Raw genomic sequence first — 17,030 nt, 5'->3', positions numbered from 1 at the left:
ATAATTTAATTCCATGTGGTCTGAGAATATACTGTGTATGATTTTGATTGTTTTATTTTTATTTTTATTCTTGATTTTGATTGTTTTAGATTCATTGAGCTATGTTTTATGGCTCTGCATATGGCTTACCTTGGTGAATGAACCTGTTCCCTTGATAATAACATGTATTCTTCAGTTGTTGGACTACTATAAATGTGAAATTAGATTAAGGTGGTTGATAGTGTCTTCAGATCTTCTATGTTCTTAATGACTTTTTGGTTGGTTGGTTTGTTCTATCAGTTCCTGAAAGAGTGCTGTCACACTCTTTTACTGACTGTGGAATTATTTATTTTTCTCTTATACCTGTTTGGTTTTGTTTCATGTATTTTTTATGGTGAAAAAATTTATATTTAGATTTATAGCCAGCTGGACTCAGTTAAGATGATCCCAATTTTGTTGGCAACATCCAAAGCATCATAGTCAGGAGCCAGTCGAACATATGCTTTCTTCTCTCCATCAGGCCTGATCAAAGTGTTGACCTTGGCCACATCAATGTCATAGAGCTTCTTCACAGCCTGTTTGATCTGATGCTTATTGGCCTTGACATCCACAATGAACACAAGTGTGTTGTTGTCTTCTATATTCTTCATGGCGGACTCAGTAGTTAGGGGGAACTTGATGGCATAGTGATCAAGCTTGTTTCTCCTGGGGTCGCTCTTTTGAGGATATTTGGGCTGCCTTTGGAGACACAGGGTCTTGGGTCGTCGAAATGTAGGTGACGTGCGGATCTTCTTTTTTTTGTGACTGTGCACGCCTTTCAGCACCGCTTTCTTAGCTTGCAAAACCTTTGCTTTGGCTTAGGCTTTGGGAGGAGCAGGGGCTTCCTTCTTCGCCTTCCACGCCATCTTCTTGAAAGGGTGTTTCATGTATTTTAAATCTCTATTATTAGGTACATATCCACTTATAATTGTTTTTGTCTTCCTGATACATTGTTCCTTTTATCATTATGAAAAGTCACCCTTTATCTTTTTTAGCGCTCTGTGCCAAGAAGTCAATTTTATCTGAGATTAAAATAGCCACTCCAGCCTACTTATGCTTATTTGTTTCCATAGTATAACTTTTTACTTTCAAACTGTTTTCTAAGTTTATAGTGTTTCCTATAAGTAGGATCTTTCTTTTGTATCCATTCTGTCAGTTCAATTCTTTTAACTGAAATGTATATTAGTTTTCTATTGCTGCTGATAAACTACTATCAACTTAATTTATTATCTCACAGTTCCCATGGGTCAGACACCCAGGCACAGATGCTTCTCTCCTTGAGTCTTACAGGTCAAAATCAAGATGTCAACAGGGCTGCATTTCTTTCTGGAGGCTCTAGTGGAGAATCTATTTCCAGGCCCACTCAGATTGTTGGCAGAATTTGGTTCCATGAGGTTGTGGAACTAAAGTCCCTGTTACTTTGCTGGCTGACCCCTGGTAGTTGTTGTCAGCTTCTAGAGGCTACCCACATTCCTTGGCTTGTGGCCTACTTCTCCCTCTACAAAGCTAGCAATGGTGGTCAAATCCTTCTTACTCTTTGACCCTCTATTCCCTCCCCTTTTGCCTCATCTCTCACTTATTCTTCTGCTTTCAAGAGTGCATGCAATTGGCTTACCAGGCCTACATTGGGCCTGCCAGGATAATCTTTTTATCTTAGGTCAGCTGGCTAGTAACATTAATTTCATGTGTAAAGTGCTTCATAGCCATAGTTAAGTTAGTTTAATTGACTAAGCAGAGTCAGGAATCTTAGGAGGTTATCTTCAGAATTCTGCCTGCTAGTGAATACTTTGGCTATTAACATTTAATGTGATTATTGATATGTCTGGATCTAGCTCTATATATTATATAAATACATATATTTTTATATATCTTATATAGATATAAGATCTAGTTCTTTATATTGTTTTTTGTTTTGTTTTGTTTTGTTTTTTGTTTATTCCTTTCCAGTCTTCTTTTGTATTTGAGTATTTTTAGTATTGGCTTTTTGGGGATTTTTTGGTATGATTTTTAATGATTGCTCTAGGGTTTGCAATATAAATAATTAATCTTTCATAGTCTATGTAAATACTCTACCTCTTATAAAATGTAGAACACTTGCAAACATATTTCTTTTTATTTCAATGTGGACTTTGTTAGAATTATATGTCTTTTATTTACAGACATTGAAAATCCCACTATATTAGGTCTTACATTTTGCTCTAAACAGTCATAAATATTTTAGGCAATTTAGGGAAAAAAAAGTAGTCTTCTGTATTTACCTAATCACTTACCGTTTCTGTTGTTCTTTCTTTCCTAAACATTACAGTTTTATTTTCTAGTATAATTTTTCTTCAGGTTCAAAAGCTTTCTTTTTTAAAAATTTATTTAGGGTTGCCTGGGTGGCTCAGTGGTTGAGCGTCTGCCTTTAGCTCAGGCCATGATCCCAGGGTCCAGGATTGAGTCCTGCATTGGGCCCCTGTGGGGAGCCTGCTTGTCTCTCTGCCTATGTCTCTGTGTCTCTCATGAATAAATAAATAAAATCTTTTAAAAATTTATTTATTAGAGAGGCAGAGGGAGCATGAGCAGGGGGAGAGGCAGAGGGAGAAGTAGGCTTCCCCCTGAGTAGGGGGCCCTATGTGGGTCTCTGTCTGGACTCTGGGATCATGACCTGAGCCAAAGGCAGACACTTAACAGACTGAGCCATCCAGGTGTCCTGAAAAACTTTCTTTAGCATTCCTTCCAGAGCAGATCTGATGAGTGACAAACTCTTTAGTTTTCCTTCATTTGAGAATGACTTTATTTTGCCTTCATTCCTTGTGTATATTTTCACTGGATAAAGAATTATGGTTGATAGGTTGCTTTTTAAAAATTTTTTCTTCCAGGACTATGAAGACATCATCCCTATATCTTCTGATCTCTGATTTCTGGTAGGATATTCTTAGGCATTTGAATTGTTCACTTGGTTATAATGTTTCATTTTTGTCTAGCTGCTTTTGAGATTTTATATTTATATTTTTGTGTTCATTAGTTTGAATATGATGCATCTAAGCAGTTTTCTTTGAGCATATCCTGTTTGGCATTTGCTGAGCTTCTTGATTTGTAAACTTACCCCTTTTACCAAATTTGGGAAGTTTTTAATCATTATTTCTTCAGATATTTTTTGTGCCATAATCTCTTTCTCTCTTTCTTCTTTTCTGAGAGTCCAATGACATTGATATGAGACCTTTTGGTATTTTCTAACAGATTCCTGAGATCTTTCATTTTTAATTTTTAAAAAATATCTGCTGGTCAATTAGGTAATTTCTATTGATTTAGCTTCAAATTCTTTGACCATTCACTTTGTCATTTTCATTCTGCTATTAAGCCCATCCAGGGAGGTTTTTAAATTTTAATTACTGTATTTTTAAGTCCTAAAATGTTCACTTGGTTCTTTTTTAGGGCTTATATTTCTCTGCTAAGATTCTTGGTTCTTCATTCATTTCAAGTATGTTTTCCTTTATATCGTCTAATATAGTTTTATTACATTTTTAAAGCTATCTGTCTCTCTGCCTTTCTCTATCTATTCATACAACTTACCTAATAAATTCATAAAATTCCAACATCTGGGCCATCGCAGGATTGGTATCTGTCGATTGCTTGTTCCCTTGAGAATTGATCACAGATTTCTGCATCTTTTTATAGCCACTAATTTTGATCATGTCTGGAAACTGTGACTGTCACCTTGTGTGGCCTCTGGGTCCTGTTGTAATCCTGCAGAGGATGTTGAGGTTTCTGTTTCAGCAGGCAGTCATCCAGGTTTTGTTCACACTCTCAATTCTGCCCTATCTCTTAATGAGAAGTGTCTCAAATCTCAGTTCTCTACATCTCTGATATGCTAATTTGCATCTGTCCTTGCTTGTGTGGCTCAGGGGGTTAGCTAGAGCCTCGTGCAGGTCACTGACATCTCAGTTCAGTTCTCCCGGCCCTTGCTGTGCTGATTTGGAGCTGCCCCATGCCTGCATGCTTCAGGAACTGGGCTGAGCTGCTGAGGGTCTACATACATGGGAGGGGCCCCTCCTCTAAATCTGTTCCCTCCAGGACCATTCCCTTCTCCTGATACTTCCTCCCGCAGGGACCCTTTTCCTGGTTTCTCTGGTGTAACAAAGGAGTTTCTATCAGACTTTGAGCCTCTTGCACTTCTTCACTACTTTGAGACAAGGACCTGCCTTTTGGGCAGAGCCCCAGGAATAAAAAACAAAATTGGAAACCTACCCTCTATGAAGGGTCACATTGCCAACTTTTGACTCCTCTCCTTAATCTTCAGTTGTTTTTAATATTTTTCCTAAAGGGTTTTTATTTGTTTGGTAATAGTTGGGAGAGAGGGGTTGTAGTGGGTTTAGACTACCTTGGCATATCAGAAGTATCTTTTAACATATGTGTCAACAAAGAGGTCAAAGAATAACATCACTTCATCATTGTCTTCTGTGCAAGCAGCTTGAGCTATGAATGCTTAATTCTAAACATTTGATATTTGAACAACAGGAATTAGGATTTGGGGAGGAATGGGATTTTTATAGTTACTGAGCATTTATGATGCTCGATTATTAACTTACAGGTGTCAGGACCTTCCCTGTTAGATGATTCAGAGGCTGATTTGCCTTGGATGGAACACCAGCACTGAGAGTCATTTTGGTTCTGAACTGGGTATGTCTATTTCTCATACTTAAAGCAAAATAATCTTCCATGGGGCTTATTTTGTAGCTTGCTGAAGTCCAAATTCTGCAGCTAAATCATTCTCCAGTGATTGGCTCCATGAGAACTCCTGATAGAGAAAGACTTGTGCCACTTAAAAAATAAAGAGAGAAGTAGCATTTGTCTCTGGGATGAAATTCCTTTTCATAGAGATTACATCTCTTGCCCTTAGACTAATCTCCTGTATTTTTCTGGATACAGTAATGTGAATTTATGGTGATAACTGCTGTGGAAGAATATATACTTATCTCCCTTATCAGTCAGTTGTCCATGCAGGTTTGTAAATCAAGAAAGACCAAATGATTGCTTTGGAAATCTTTTTCCCAATAAAAAAAAATCAGCACTATACTAGATGATTACCTTACTTTTATTTTTTATTTACTTACTTTTAAAAATTTTTTGCTTCTAACGGACTTTATCATTGTCCTGCTACTTTGCCACAGTAAAAAGGGCCCTACAAGCTCCAGGCCTGTACCATGTATCACCCCCACAAAAACAGGACCCGCTGGAGCAAGTTCCCACCCCTGCTGTAGACCTACTCACAGGATAAGTACATGTTATAATTTTTTAAAAAAGAAAACAGAAGAAATTAATAAGAAATTAATAGCTTGGGATCCCTGGGTGGCGCAGCGGTTTGGCGCCTGCCTTTGGCCCAGGGCGCGATCCTGGAGACCCCGGATCGAATCCCACATCAGGCTCCCGGTGCATGGAGCCTGCTTCTCCCTCTGCCTGTGTCTCTGCCTCTCTCTCTCTCTCTGTGACTATCATAAATAAATAAAAATTAAAAAAAAAAAAAATTAAAAAAGAAATTAATAGCTTAAGTGATTACGCACCAACATTGATTTGAAAAGTGCAGTGTCAATTTTAAATGGTAACCAGATTGCCTCCCTTTTAAGTATGACTGTTTAGTATTAAAAAAAACAAAAACAAAAAATTAGGTCTTTTGAGTGGTAAGTTACTATGTGACCTCAGACAAGTCATCTGATGTTTAATATCTCATTAACTCTGTAAAATATAATGATAATAAAATCCCATTTTCGCATAAATGTTTGTTGGAATTAAGCTGTTAACCTCCACAACACATTTTGAACGTCTGTGATATCATCATATGTGAATTTACTATGAAGTAAGCAAGTCTTAAGTTTTAATTTCTCACTAGTAAAAAAAAAAAATAATAATAATAATAATTTCTCACTAGTAGGAGTCTCTTCCAAGGTCCTGGCAGAAGTCTTTGCAATGCACTCATTACACATACTGTGTAAACTGTAGCCTCTATAAATAATAATTTTTATTATTTTTATTATAATAATGTAACAATTATTGTATTAAATAATTACCATAATATAATGATTATTATATTAATAATTAATAGTTAATAATTATATCCTCTATAATTTGGATCTGTTTTGTCAAAACTAGTCATTATTTGCATAAAAGTAGATGATATGCTATACGTGACAGTTTCGGTGGATCATTGTCTTCAAAATCCCATTTTTGATATATATGGTCTAAAGTTGTTTTTAGACTGTGTAATACTTATAATATTATAAATATATTCAGTGTGCGAAAGCAAGTGAGATAGAAATCAATTTCTAGAAAAACTTATGTAAATTATTTGGGCATATGTCCCTCTGTGCTTTTAGGTGCTCTAGCTCTTGGGATGACATCCTTTTGCAACAGAAGTGCTGATATCCTACGAAGAGAGATTCATGGTTTTGTCATTTGCTTCTGAACTGCCTGCATTTTCTGAGAAAGGCCTTGCAGAAGAAAAAAGACAGATTTCCAAGTGTTTCCAACGAAGATTGAAGAAGTGTCCCTCCCCAACTGCTATCCTGTCACCTTTCAAGTCCACTGTTGCGATTTTAAGATACATCCAATGGAATAATAGTGATATGGTTCTTATTACATGAATGTGTATTTACTATTTGTAGATTGTGCATTTAAAATTACCCAAGATTAAAATGAGTTTAAAAAGGGAGAAAGAAACATTATAATGGTCATGTTGTATGAAGTTTCTGTGTTATCTGTGTAAATGTGTACATTTATTTAGGAATGGGTTTGGTGGAGGTGGGTGATAAAAACTAGGAACAGTTGAAGAAATGAAAAAACTAGCATCAGTAAGAGAAACTGTTTCCTTTACCATAATTTAACTATAAATATACATTTAGAAAGCTTGCTTGTTTCTAGGCTGTAAGAAGATATGTAATTGCTCTCTATGAATAGATGTATGTCTGGTTTCTGTGATTATTGTTGATGTTTGATCATTGTATTATGGGAATCTGTCCTTTCTGCTGAACCACACAAATGCAAATTTCTCAAAGAAACCTTTTATTTCTAATGACTAAGACTCTGACCTTAGATAGTCCTCTGCATTGTAAGATTCTGGTGTCCATGTTCCTGTGTGTAGGAACATGACTGCAATAAGAATGGTAAAGGAGAATTTTGTAGGTTTACCTTGGAGCTGAGGATATGTTTGTCAGTGGGAAAGGAGATGGGAAGCTGGGTTACCCACTGACTAGGACTGATGATTTTTCTCTAGGCCAGTTATTGTCGATCTTCCCCCACCCTCAAACAAGTTTTGGGGAGGAAACATCCACAATTATGGACTTCACTCCTGTCCGCTGATATTTTGAAGGTGATACCAGACAGAATCTAGAAGTGTTCTTCTCTTCTTGTTTCCTCAAATGCTTAGACCTTCCTGAAAGTTCTTTATCAATAGGCAAAACTATCTACCTACAATCCACACATCTTTTCTTGTGCCCCAGTCCATCACTTTAAGGTGGGATACTTAAGCCAATTTGACTCTAGGTTTTTCATTTCTAGTTTGCTGGTCATACTATGCGTTCCTGGTTTTAAAGAATGGTTGTTAAGAGGACCAAAATTTGTGTGTGTTTTTTGCCTTAACCAGTTAACAACAACTTTTTTTCCAAAAGGCACTGACCAGAACTTAGCCCAAGAATTTAACTAGTACTTTCCTCTATTACTCTGAATAGCTTAATATTGAAATTCTGACTTTAGATACTTGGTCCTCAAAAGAATAGGACATTCAAGAGGAGGCAAATTGAGGGATTCCAATGTAGAAGTGTGTAGGTGGTTCAATTAAAATTCAATTAAAAGCTTGATTTGGAAGCTCTATTTTTAACCTATGACCGAGTGTTTGACTAGATTGGTATGACTAACATGCTAGACAAAATTAATGTGTAGGCATTAATAGGCTTCACATCAACATATTGTTTTATTTTTATTTTAAAAAGTATTGCCAACACACTGTACAGTGTGGGAAGCAGACAATATTTAAAAGCCACGTGGCTTTCCAGCTTATTTTGATGTTATTTTTATTTAAATATCAGTGTGAACATCTCACCTCAATGTCTGAGGATCTAGGATCAATTACCTTTTCACTTCTATATTTGCTTTTGGTATATTTTGCCTATTAAAACATTGTGAACTTCAGAATTAAGGAACTAAATGTAATTTACTATATGTGCAAGTTGAGACCTGAGTATCATATCTGGTTAGAACCTTGGCAGAACTACTTGAAAAGGAAGATTTTGGAAGCTGGGGCTATAGATACTGAACCAAAAATAATTCTTTCTTTTGGTTTAAGATTACTTTGCTCTCCTTACAAACACACGATTAAATCTAATAGGAAATATGTATGTGTACTGGTGGGGAGAAATTGGCTTGCTGTGTAGATGTATGTTTTAAAATGAATAAATATTATATCTTACTGAGCTCCACAGATGGTTTTCTTTGCATTTATTTAAGAGAATACAAATAATGTATACAACATTGTATGGAATTTAACAAATACATTTGAATACTCTCAATTCTTTTTTTTTTAAACTTTGGATACAGAGGTGGCAAGTGTCTTTTTAAAATTAAGTTTATAATTTTAATTCTAGTATAGTTAACATAGTGTTATGTTAGTTTCAGGTGTACAATATGGTGATTCAGCAATTCTATACATTACTCAGTGCTCATCACAGTAAGTGTACTCTTGATCCTCTTCACCTATTTCACCCATACCCCACATACCTCCCTTCTAGTAACTGATGAGCATCATTTTCTATTTAGGGTCTGTTTTTTGGTTTGTTTTTTTATCCCCCTTTGTTTGTTTGTTTTCTTCCTTAAGTTCCATATGAATCTTGCAAACGGCAAGATTTCATTCTTTGTTTTTTGGCTGAATAATATTCCATTTGTGTGTGTGTGTGTGTGTGTGTGTGTGTGTGTGTATATATATATATATATATATATATATATACCACTTCATCTTTATCCATTCATGTATTGATGGACACCTGTGGTGCTTTCATAATTTGGTTATTATAAATAATGCTGCTATAAGCATAGGGGTGCATTTATCTTTTTGAATTAGTATTTTTGTACTCTTTGTATTGTATTCAATACAGTTAGTATTTTTGTATTCTATTACCCAGTAGTGTAATAACTATTAGTTTTGTTTTTAATTTTTTGAGGAACCTCCATACTGCTTTCCACAGTGACTACATCAGTTTTCGTTTCTACGAGCAGTACACGAGGATTCCTTCTTCTCCACATCCTCACCACACTTGTTGGTTTTAGTCATTTTAGTCATTCTGACAGATGGTTTTAGTCATTCTGACAGATGTGAGGTGAGATCTCATTGTAGTTCTGATTTGCATTTCCCTGATGATGAGTGATGTCAAGCATCTTTTCATGTGTCTGTTGGCCACCTATATGTCTTCTTTGGAGAAATGTCTGCCCATGCCTTCTGCCTATTTTAATTGGATGATTTGTTGCCAAGTTAGTTTTTTTGTACAGCACATGATCAAGCAGCTGGGTCATAAAGTAACATGTCTTGTAAAGACTACCTGGTCAAAGCTGTGAAGACTGAGTATTTGAACTTGGGTTTCCTGATCGAGAATCCCTTGCTTGGTTAAAATAACGGACTTCCTACTAAAATGGAAACAGAGAAGACGGATTTCCTTACATGACTCTCTCATTATTGGCTCTTTTATCTGAGTTGTGCTACAACAGTTGCCTTGATCTGTAATAAACTCTGTGTCAGGCTAGACTGAAAAATGTGATTGACTTGTTTTCTAATCCTTCATCTATAGAACTGAACCACTGACAGAAAATTAGAAACAGCAGGGTCATGGCTCCTAAGGCTTTAAGGCTGGTCCTCATGAATTGGATGAAATGGATTTTTCTTTATTGTTTTGTGTTGTGGGTTTTACATTGGTAATGGACCCTTAACACTCTTCTATATGAATGAAAAATTATGTTTTTCATTCACTGCTTTTATTATTTGTTTTTTTTTTTTTAAGGCTTTTATTTGCTTGACAGAGAGAGCACAAGGAGGGGTAGCAGCAGAGGGAGAAGGAGAAGCAGGCTCTCTCCTGAGCAGGGAGCCTGATGTGGACTCAATCCTAGAACCCTAGGATCATAACCTGAGCTGAATGCAGACACCCAACCGACTAGCCACCCAGGCGCCCCTTATTTTTCCTCTTGATAGCTTCTGACATGAGAAAACTTGAATCTAATTAATGTATGGTTTGTTTCTTAACAAACCCCAAACCTTGACATCACTTGTCATCACATGTAACTTGGGATTAGAGCATTGTGTTTATGTTTGTGGATATCTGATGTTGAATATACTATACACTGAGAAAATTTTCTCTCTAAAAAAAGCTAACCCATCTGAAAAATGTTACTTTCCTTTGCTTTCAGTGAAATTTTGTTTCTCCCCATTGCATAGCCTTATTCAATCCTTTATGTTCTACTTTAGCATGCAGGGTCATCTGCTGTAGAAGTGAGGAAAATTCAGGGATGCCTGGGTGGCTCAGTGGTTAAGCATCTGCCTTCACCTCAAGGAGTGCTCCCAGAATCCTGGGATGGAGTCCCGCATCAGGCTCCTTCTGCTTGTCTGCTTCTCCCCTGCTTATGTCTTTGCCTCTCTCTGTGTGTCTCTCATGAATAAGTAAATAAAATCTTTTTTAAAAAAGCGAGGAAGGTTCTAGCAAAATTTTAGAAAATTTATTATTGGTTAGCATGAATTAAAGTAAGAAAGAATCAGGTAAATGAAACCAAAATATTCAATTCAGCATGTTTTTCTGTTCCTAGTCCACAGGAGGATCTCTTATCAGTCAAGAGAATGGGTTTTTTGTCATTTTATTTCCATTAGGCTATCTCCATGTTTCTAGATCTGGAAAGTAATCTCCACTGACATAGCTGCTAGAATTTAAAACTCTTCCTCCACCCCATGACAATAGTGTTCTAATTGGTTGCTTTCCTCCCCAACTTGTTTTTAGCCTCTTTGGATCATTGTTCCTTTTGCTTACATGTATACCTACTGTTTGCTACCCCCCCCCTTTTTTTTTTTTAGTAGAAAAGCTGTTTATTAAGTTGTTCCTAGACCCTCCAGAAGAGTCAAGGCCTGGTTTAATGCAATCCCTATCAAAATACCATGGACTTTCTTCAGAGAGTTAGAACAAATTATTTTAAGATTTGTGTGGAATCAGAAAAGACCCCGAATAGCCAGGGGAATTTTAAAAAAGAAAACCATATCTGGGGGCATCGCAATGCCAGATTTCAGGTTGTACTACAAAGCTGTGGTCATCAAGACAGTGTGGTATTGGCACAAAAACACATAGATCAATGGAACAGAATAGAGAACCCAGAAGTGGGCCCTGAACTTTATGGTCAACTAATATTCGATAAAGGAGGAAAGACTATCCATTGGAAGAAAGACAGTCTCTTCAATAGATGGTGCTGGGAAAATTGGACATCCACATGCAGAAGAATGAAACTAGACCACTCTCTTGCACCAGACACAAAGATAAACTCAAAATGGATGAAAGATCTAAATGGGAGACAAGAATCCATCAAAATCCTAGAGGAGAACACAGGCAACACCCTTTTTGAACTCGGCCACAGTAACCTCTTGCAAGATACATCCACGAAGCCAAAAGAAACAAAAGCAAAAATGAACTATTGGGACTTCATCAAGATAAGAAGCTTTTGCACAGCAAAGGATACAGTCAACAGAACTAAAAGACAACCTACAGAATGGGAGAAGATATTTGCAAATGATGCATCAGATAAAGGGCTAGTTTCCAAGATCTATAAAGAACTTATGAAACTCAACACCAAAGAAACAAACAATCCAATCATGAAATGGGTAAAAGACATGAACAGAAATCTCACAGAGGAAGACATAGACATGGCCAACAAGCACATGAGAAAAAGCTCTGCATTGCTTGCCATCAGGGAAATACAAATCAAAACCACAATGAGATACCACCTCACACCAGTGAGAATGGGGAAAATTAACAAGGCAGGAAACCACAAATGTTGGAGAGGATGCGGAGAAAAGGGAACCCTCTTACACTGTTGGTGGGAATGTGAACTGGTGCAGCCACTCTGGAAAACTGTGTGGAGGTTCCTCAAAGAGTTAAAAATAGACCTGCCCTACGACCCAGCAATTGCACTGTTGGGGATTTACCCCAAAGATACAGATGCAATGAAACGCCGGGACACCTGCACCCCGATGTTTCTAGCAGCAATGTCCACAATAGCCAAACTGTGGAAGGAGCCTCGGTGTCCATCGACAGATGAATGGATAAAGAAGATGTGGTTTATGTATACAATGGAATATTCCTCAGCCATCAGAAATGACAAATACCCACCATTTGCTTCAACGTGGATGGAACTGGAGGGTATTATGCTGAGTGAAGTAAGTCAATCGGAGAGGGACAAACAGTGTATGTTCTCATTCATTTGGGGAATATAAATAATAGTGAAAGGGAATATAAGGGAAGGGAGAAGAAATGTGTGGGAAATATCAGAAAGGGAGACAGAACATAAAGACTCCTAACTCTGGGAAACAAACTAGGGGTGGTGGAAGGGGAGGAGGGCGGGGGATGGGGGTGAATGGGTGACGGGCACTGAGGGGGGCACTTGACGGGATGAGCACTGGGTGTTATTCTGTATGTTGGTAAATTGAACACCAATAAAAAATTAATTTGTTAAAAAGAGTCAAGGCCTGATTCTGAAGTCACATGGGCAAGAACGAAAATCCAGTGTCACCACTCCCACTAAATTTTCTGTGTCTCTAAAGATTGGGAACTCTACTTTATTTATCTATTTCTGTTCCACAGTGTCTCCCACAGTGATTTCTCCTCCTCCTCTTCCTCTTCCTCCTCCTTCTCCTTCTCTACACCCAACATAGGGCTCAAATTCACAACCTCAAGATCAAGAGTTACATACTCTTCTGACTGAGCCAGCCAGATGCCCTTAACACAAAGATTTCTATGTGACAATAGTAATAATCTGTGAAGGAAGGAATGTAAATTGTATTTTATAGGCAAGGTACTAGGCCCAGGAATGTACTCAGCATCACTCAATAAATGGTAGAATCATGTGTGTTTGTTAAAATACATATATGAGTATGATTATATAGAAGATCTGGAGTGAATTTAAAATTTTTTGTTTAGATAATATACACTTTGGGATATTAGACTCCTGGAGCCACATGCTTCTTTTTTTATTAATTTTTTTTAAATTTTTATTTATTTATGATAGTCACAGAGAGAGAGAGAGAGGCAGAGACACAGGCAGAGGGAGAAGCAGGCTCCATGCACCAGGAGCCCGACGTGGGATTCGATCCCAGGTCTCCAGGATCGCGCCCTGGGCCAAAGGCAGGCACCAAACCGTTGCGCCACCCAGGGATCCCTGCTTCTTCATTCACTTATGGAAGATGACGTGTGTTTCTCTAGCCATCAGATAAAATTTCATTCTAAGCTAAATTCGGGTATTGCTCAGTGTGAATGAAGCACTGTAGCTAAGAGGATGGTATGCACGTATTGGCTTGGGCCTGTGTTAAATTCTTTTGTATGAATTAATAACAGGAGCAAGAGGAAACATGATGGTGCTGATTGGCTTAGGGTGATGACAGTTTACCTGTGGAACCACCTGACTTCTACAAAGCTAGGGAAATATACACAGAATACATGCTGGAGAAACAGTCACAATGCTCACCAGAGATGGACATTTGAAGCTGCAAAAGGTATTCTTCATTTTATTTTATTCTTATTTTTTTAAAGGTTTATTTATTTATTTGACAGAGAGAAAGTGTGCACAAGTGAGGGAAGGGACAGAGGGAGAGAATATCCAAGAAGACCTCTGTTGAGCACACAGAGCCCAACTCAAGGCTCGATCTCACAACCCATGAGACCTAAGCTGAAACCAAGAGTCAGACACTTAACCAACTGAGCCACCCAGGTGCCCCAGGTTTGCTTCATTTTAGATTTTGACTGATTCTGCCAAACTGTACTCCAAAATGCTGTACCAATTTATATTTCCATCAACAGTGTATGAAAAAGTCTCTTTCCCCACACCTGGACCATATTAGATATTACTAATAATTTCAATTTTGACTATTATGATGGGTGGAAATTATCTTGCTTTAGTTTACATTTTCTTGTTTATTAATGAGGTTATACATATTTATATATTTTTTTCTTTTTGTATATTTATTAGCCTTTTGGTTTCCTCCTTCTGTGAATAAACGATGTTAAAGGCCTTTTAGAAAGGTAAAGTACAGGGATGCCTGGGTGGCTCAGCGGTTGAGTGCCTGCCGTGGGCCCAGAGCGTAATTCTGGAGTCCCCGGATTGAGTCCCTGGATCGAGTCCCGCATCCGGCTCCCTGCATGGAGCCTGCTTCTCCCTCTCCCTGTGTCTCTGCCTCTCTGTGTGTGTGTGTCTCTCATGAATAAATAAATTAAATCTTAAAAAAACAAAACAAAAAGGTAAAGTAGGAATTGTGGTGGCCAGAGTCATGGCAGGGCAAGCGTTTAGAGTTTCTTCCCCTCTTTGAGTTTTAGTTGAAAGGAGTGGAGCTAAAACTGTAACCAAAGGAGGTATTATGCGTCTAGAAAAATCTCAAGGAAAAGTGTTGCAAGCAACAGTAGTAGCTGTTGGATCAGGTTCTAAAGGAAAGGGTAGAGAGATTCAACCAGTTAGTGTGAGAGTTGGAGATAAAATTCTCCCAGAGTATGGAGGCACCAAAGTAGTTCCAGATAAGGATTATTTCTTATTTAGAGATGGTGACATTCTCAGAAAGTATGTGGACCGAAATCATTACTAAAATGGCATGAAGTGAAGCTGCGCATTCCAGTGAAGTTGTGAAATCTTTCATCATGTAAATAATTTTCATGTCTCTCTTTTATAATAAACTAATGGTATCCAAAAATAAATACATAAATAAATAAATAAAAGTAGATTATAGCTTGAATTTTAGAGATTTTCCTATGTGAATGTTTTTTCTACTTACTGAAAACAAAGGCAAACACTGGATTTAGATAATATAATTCAGCTCAAGCTATATTTTAAATATTTTATTTATTTATTTTTTTTGAAAGAGAGAGAAAGAGTCGGGGCAGAAGCAGAGGGACAGGGACAAGCAGACTCTGCGCTGAGCTGGGAGCTTGATCCTATGACCCGAGATCATGGCCTGAGCTGAAATCAAGAGTTGGATGCTCAATGGACTGAGCTACCCGGTGCCCCTCAAGCTGTATTTTAGATCAAAATTATTTTGTACTGGGAAAATACAACCCAGCCAGCAGAATGTATTTGTTTTTTTTTTTCTGAAAATGTTATTTTAATTCCAGTGTAATTCACATACAGTGTTATATTCATTTCAGGTGTACAATATAGTGATTCAACACTTCTATATATTACTCAGTGCTCATCATGATAAGTGCACACTTAATCCCCTTTATCTATTTCATCCATCCCCCTCCCTCCCTTCTAGTAACCCTCTGTTGGTTCTCTATTTAAGGGTCTGTTTTTTGCTTTGTCTCTCTCCCCCCCCACTTTGTTCATATGTTTTGTTTTTTTTAAATTCCACATATGAGTAAAATCATGTAGTATTTGTTTTTCTCTGACTGGCTTATTTTGCTTAGCTAATGCTGCTCTCTAGATCCATCCATGTTGTTGCAAACGGCAAGATATCATTCTTTTTATGGCTGAGTTTTATTCCATTATGTATATATACACCATATCTTCTTTGCCCATTCATTTATTGGTGGGTATGCAACTTAGGTTGCTTCCATAATTTGGCTATTATAGATAATGCTTGCAATAAACATTGAGATGCATGTATCCCTTTGAATTAGTATTTTTGTATTATTTGGGTAAATACCCAGTAATGCAATTACTGCATCACATGAGTTCTATTTTTAATTTTTTGAGGAACCTCCATACTGTCTTCCATAATGCCAGCCAGCAGAATGTATTTTTATTTTTTTAATTTTTTTAAATTTATTTATTTATTTATTTATGATAGTCACAGAGAGAGAGAGAGGCAGAGACAGAGACACAGGCAGAGGGAGATGCAGGCTCCATGCACCAGGAGCCTGACGTGGGATTCGATCCTGAGTCTCCAGGATCGCGTCCTGGGCCAAAGGCAGGCGCCAAACCGCTGCGCCACCCAGGGATCCCCCAGAATGTATTTTTAAATACACTTGTCTTTTTAGGTAAGGTGGTTGGGTCCCCATTCTTCTGTTGGGTCCTGAGAAGAAATAAGTTGGTGAGAGATAAGTAAGCACATCTCCTTTCTAGGGTAGAGGTTGAGGGAGAAGTCAGTTCTGTTTGGGTGGACAGGAATCATTTAGGGAGAATTATGAAAGTTCTGAGCTCGGAGTTACTACAGTTGGCTTTAAATCCATTTCACTAAGGTGACACTCTACTCCTTTGGCTCTGCCCCGGTTTGTCCAGTGCTGCCAAGTCACCGTCCAGGAGGTGGCAGTGAAGCCCCACTCACTGTAGTCAACATTCACTCTAAGCCACATCCTTCACAAGGGCAAAAATGCTAAACTCTATGATGAACTTTACCTGAGGGGTATTATCTGTTCTTTTTGCCCATGCAATAAATGGCCTTATTTTTCCATTTTTAAAGAGTTCTTAACCTATTTGAACCAAAGGGGTGGCAGCTAAGAACTGTGATCCATGGTCCCTCAAATGGTAGAGCCAAGGGAGCAGCGCACTCTAGTGGACATTGATAGTCCATCCAGTAGTTCCATCCCAGGGGTTTAAGCAAGATGGGAGCAGAAGAGACCTATGCATTTGGCCTCGGTCAGTGTTGCCCTGATGTCAGCAGGTGGCTTGATGATTCAGAGGTCAGAAGGCAGAAGCAGTGGGTGGAGGAAGGCTAGGCGGATAGGTTGGTGGGGGAGTGCTGTGGATTTCACTGAAAATCCTGAGTAAAAGAAAAAGTAGTTGGGGAGTTATGAGACTAAATTTGCCTCATAGCGATGAAA

At 37.9% G+C, this 17,030-nt stretch overlaps 1 protein-coding gene and 2 pseudogenes across 3 annotated transcripts in view; 2 read left to right on the top strand and 1 right to left on the bottom strand.

Annotated features, from left to right (window-relative positions):
* Nucleotides 1-8,468, top strand: part of CDKL2 (cyclin dependent kinase like 2) — a 49,357-nt gene extending 40,889 nt beyond the window's left edge. For 2 of the 3 annotated variants that reach the window (XR_004811251.2, XM_025427900.3), the window contains 2 exons: nucleotides 4,592-4,680; nucleotides 6,372-8,468. Coding sequence is in view for 2 of the 3 variants with exons in the window: in XM_025427900.3 (XP_025283685.1) it covers nucleotides 4,592-4,657 (66 nt within the window). In the remaining variant the exon portion in view is untranslated. Of the gene's footprint in view, nucleotides 1-4,591; nucleotides 4,681-5,171; nucleotides 5,300-6,371 lie in introns of those variants that run through there. The other variant, XM_049105041.1, reaches the window with a different exon arrangement.
* On the bottom strand, nucleotides 365-884 carry LOC118353063 (60S ribosomal protein L23a-like; annotated as a pseudogene).
* Nucleotides 8,469-14,548: 6,080 nt separating the features above from the next.
* Nucleotides 14,549-14,857, top strand: LOC112644400 (10 kDa heat shock protein, mitochondrial-like; annotated as a pseudogene).
* Nucleotides 14,858-17,030: the final 2,173 nt, after the last annotated feature.

This window comes from Canis lupus, chromosome 32 (assembly GCF_003254725.2).
Source record: "Canis lupus dingo isolate Sandy chromosome 32, ASM325472v2, whole genome shotgun sequence".
NCBI classification, from domain to species: domain Eukaryota; kingdom Metazoa; phylum Chordata; class Mammalia; order Carnivora; family Canidae; genus Canis; species Canis lupus.
The sequence above is the reverse complement of the archived record's forward strand: the minus strand, read 5'-3'. Positions and strand labels throughout refer to the sequence as shown.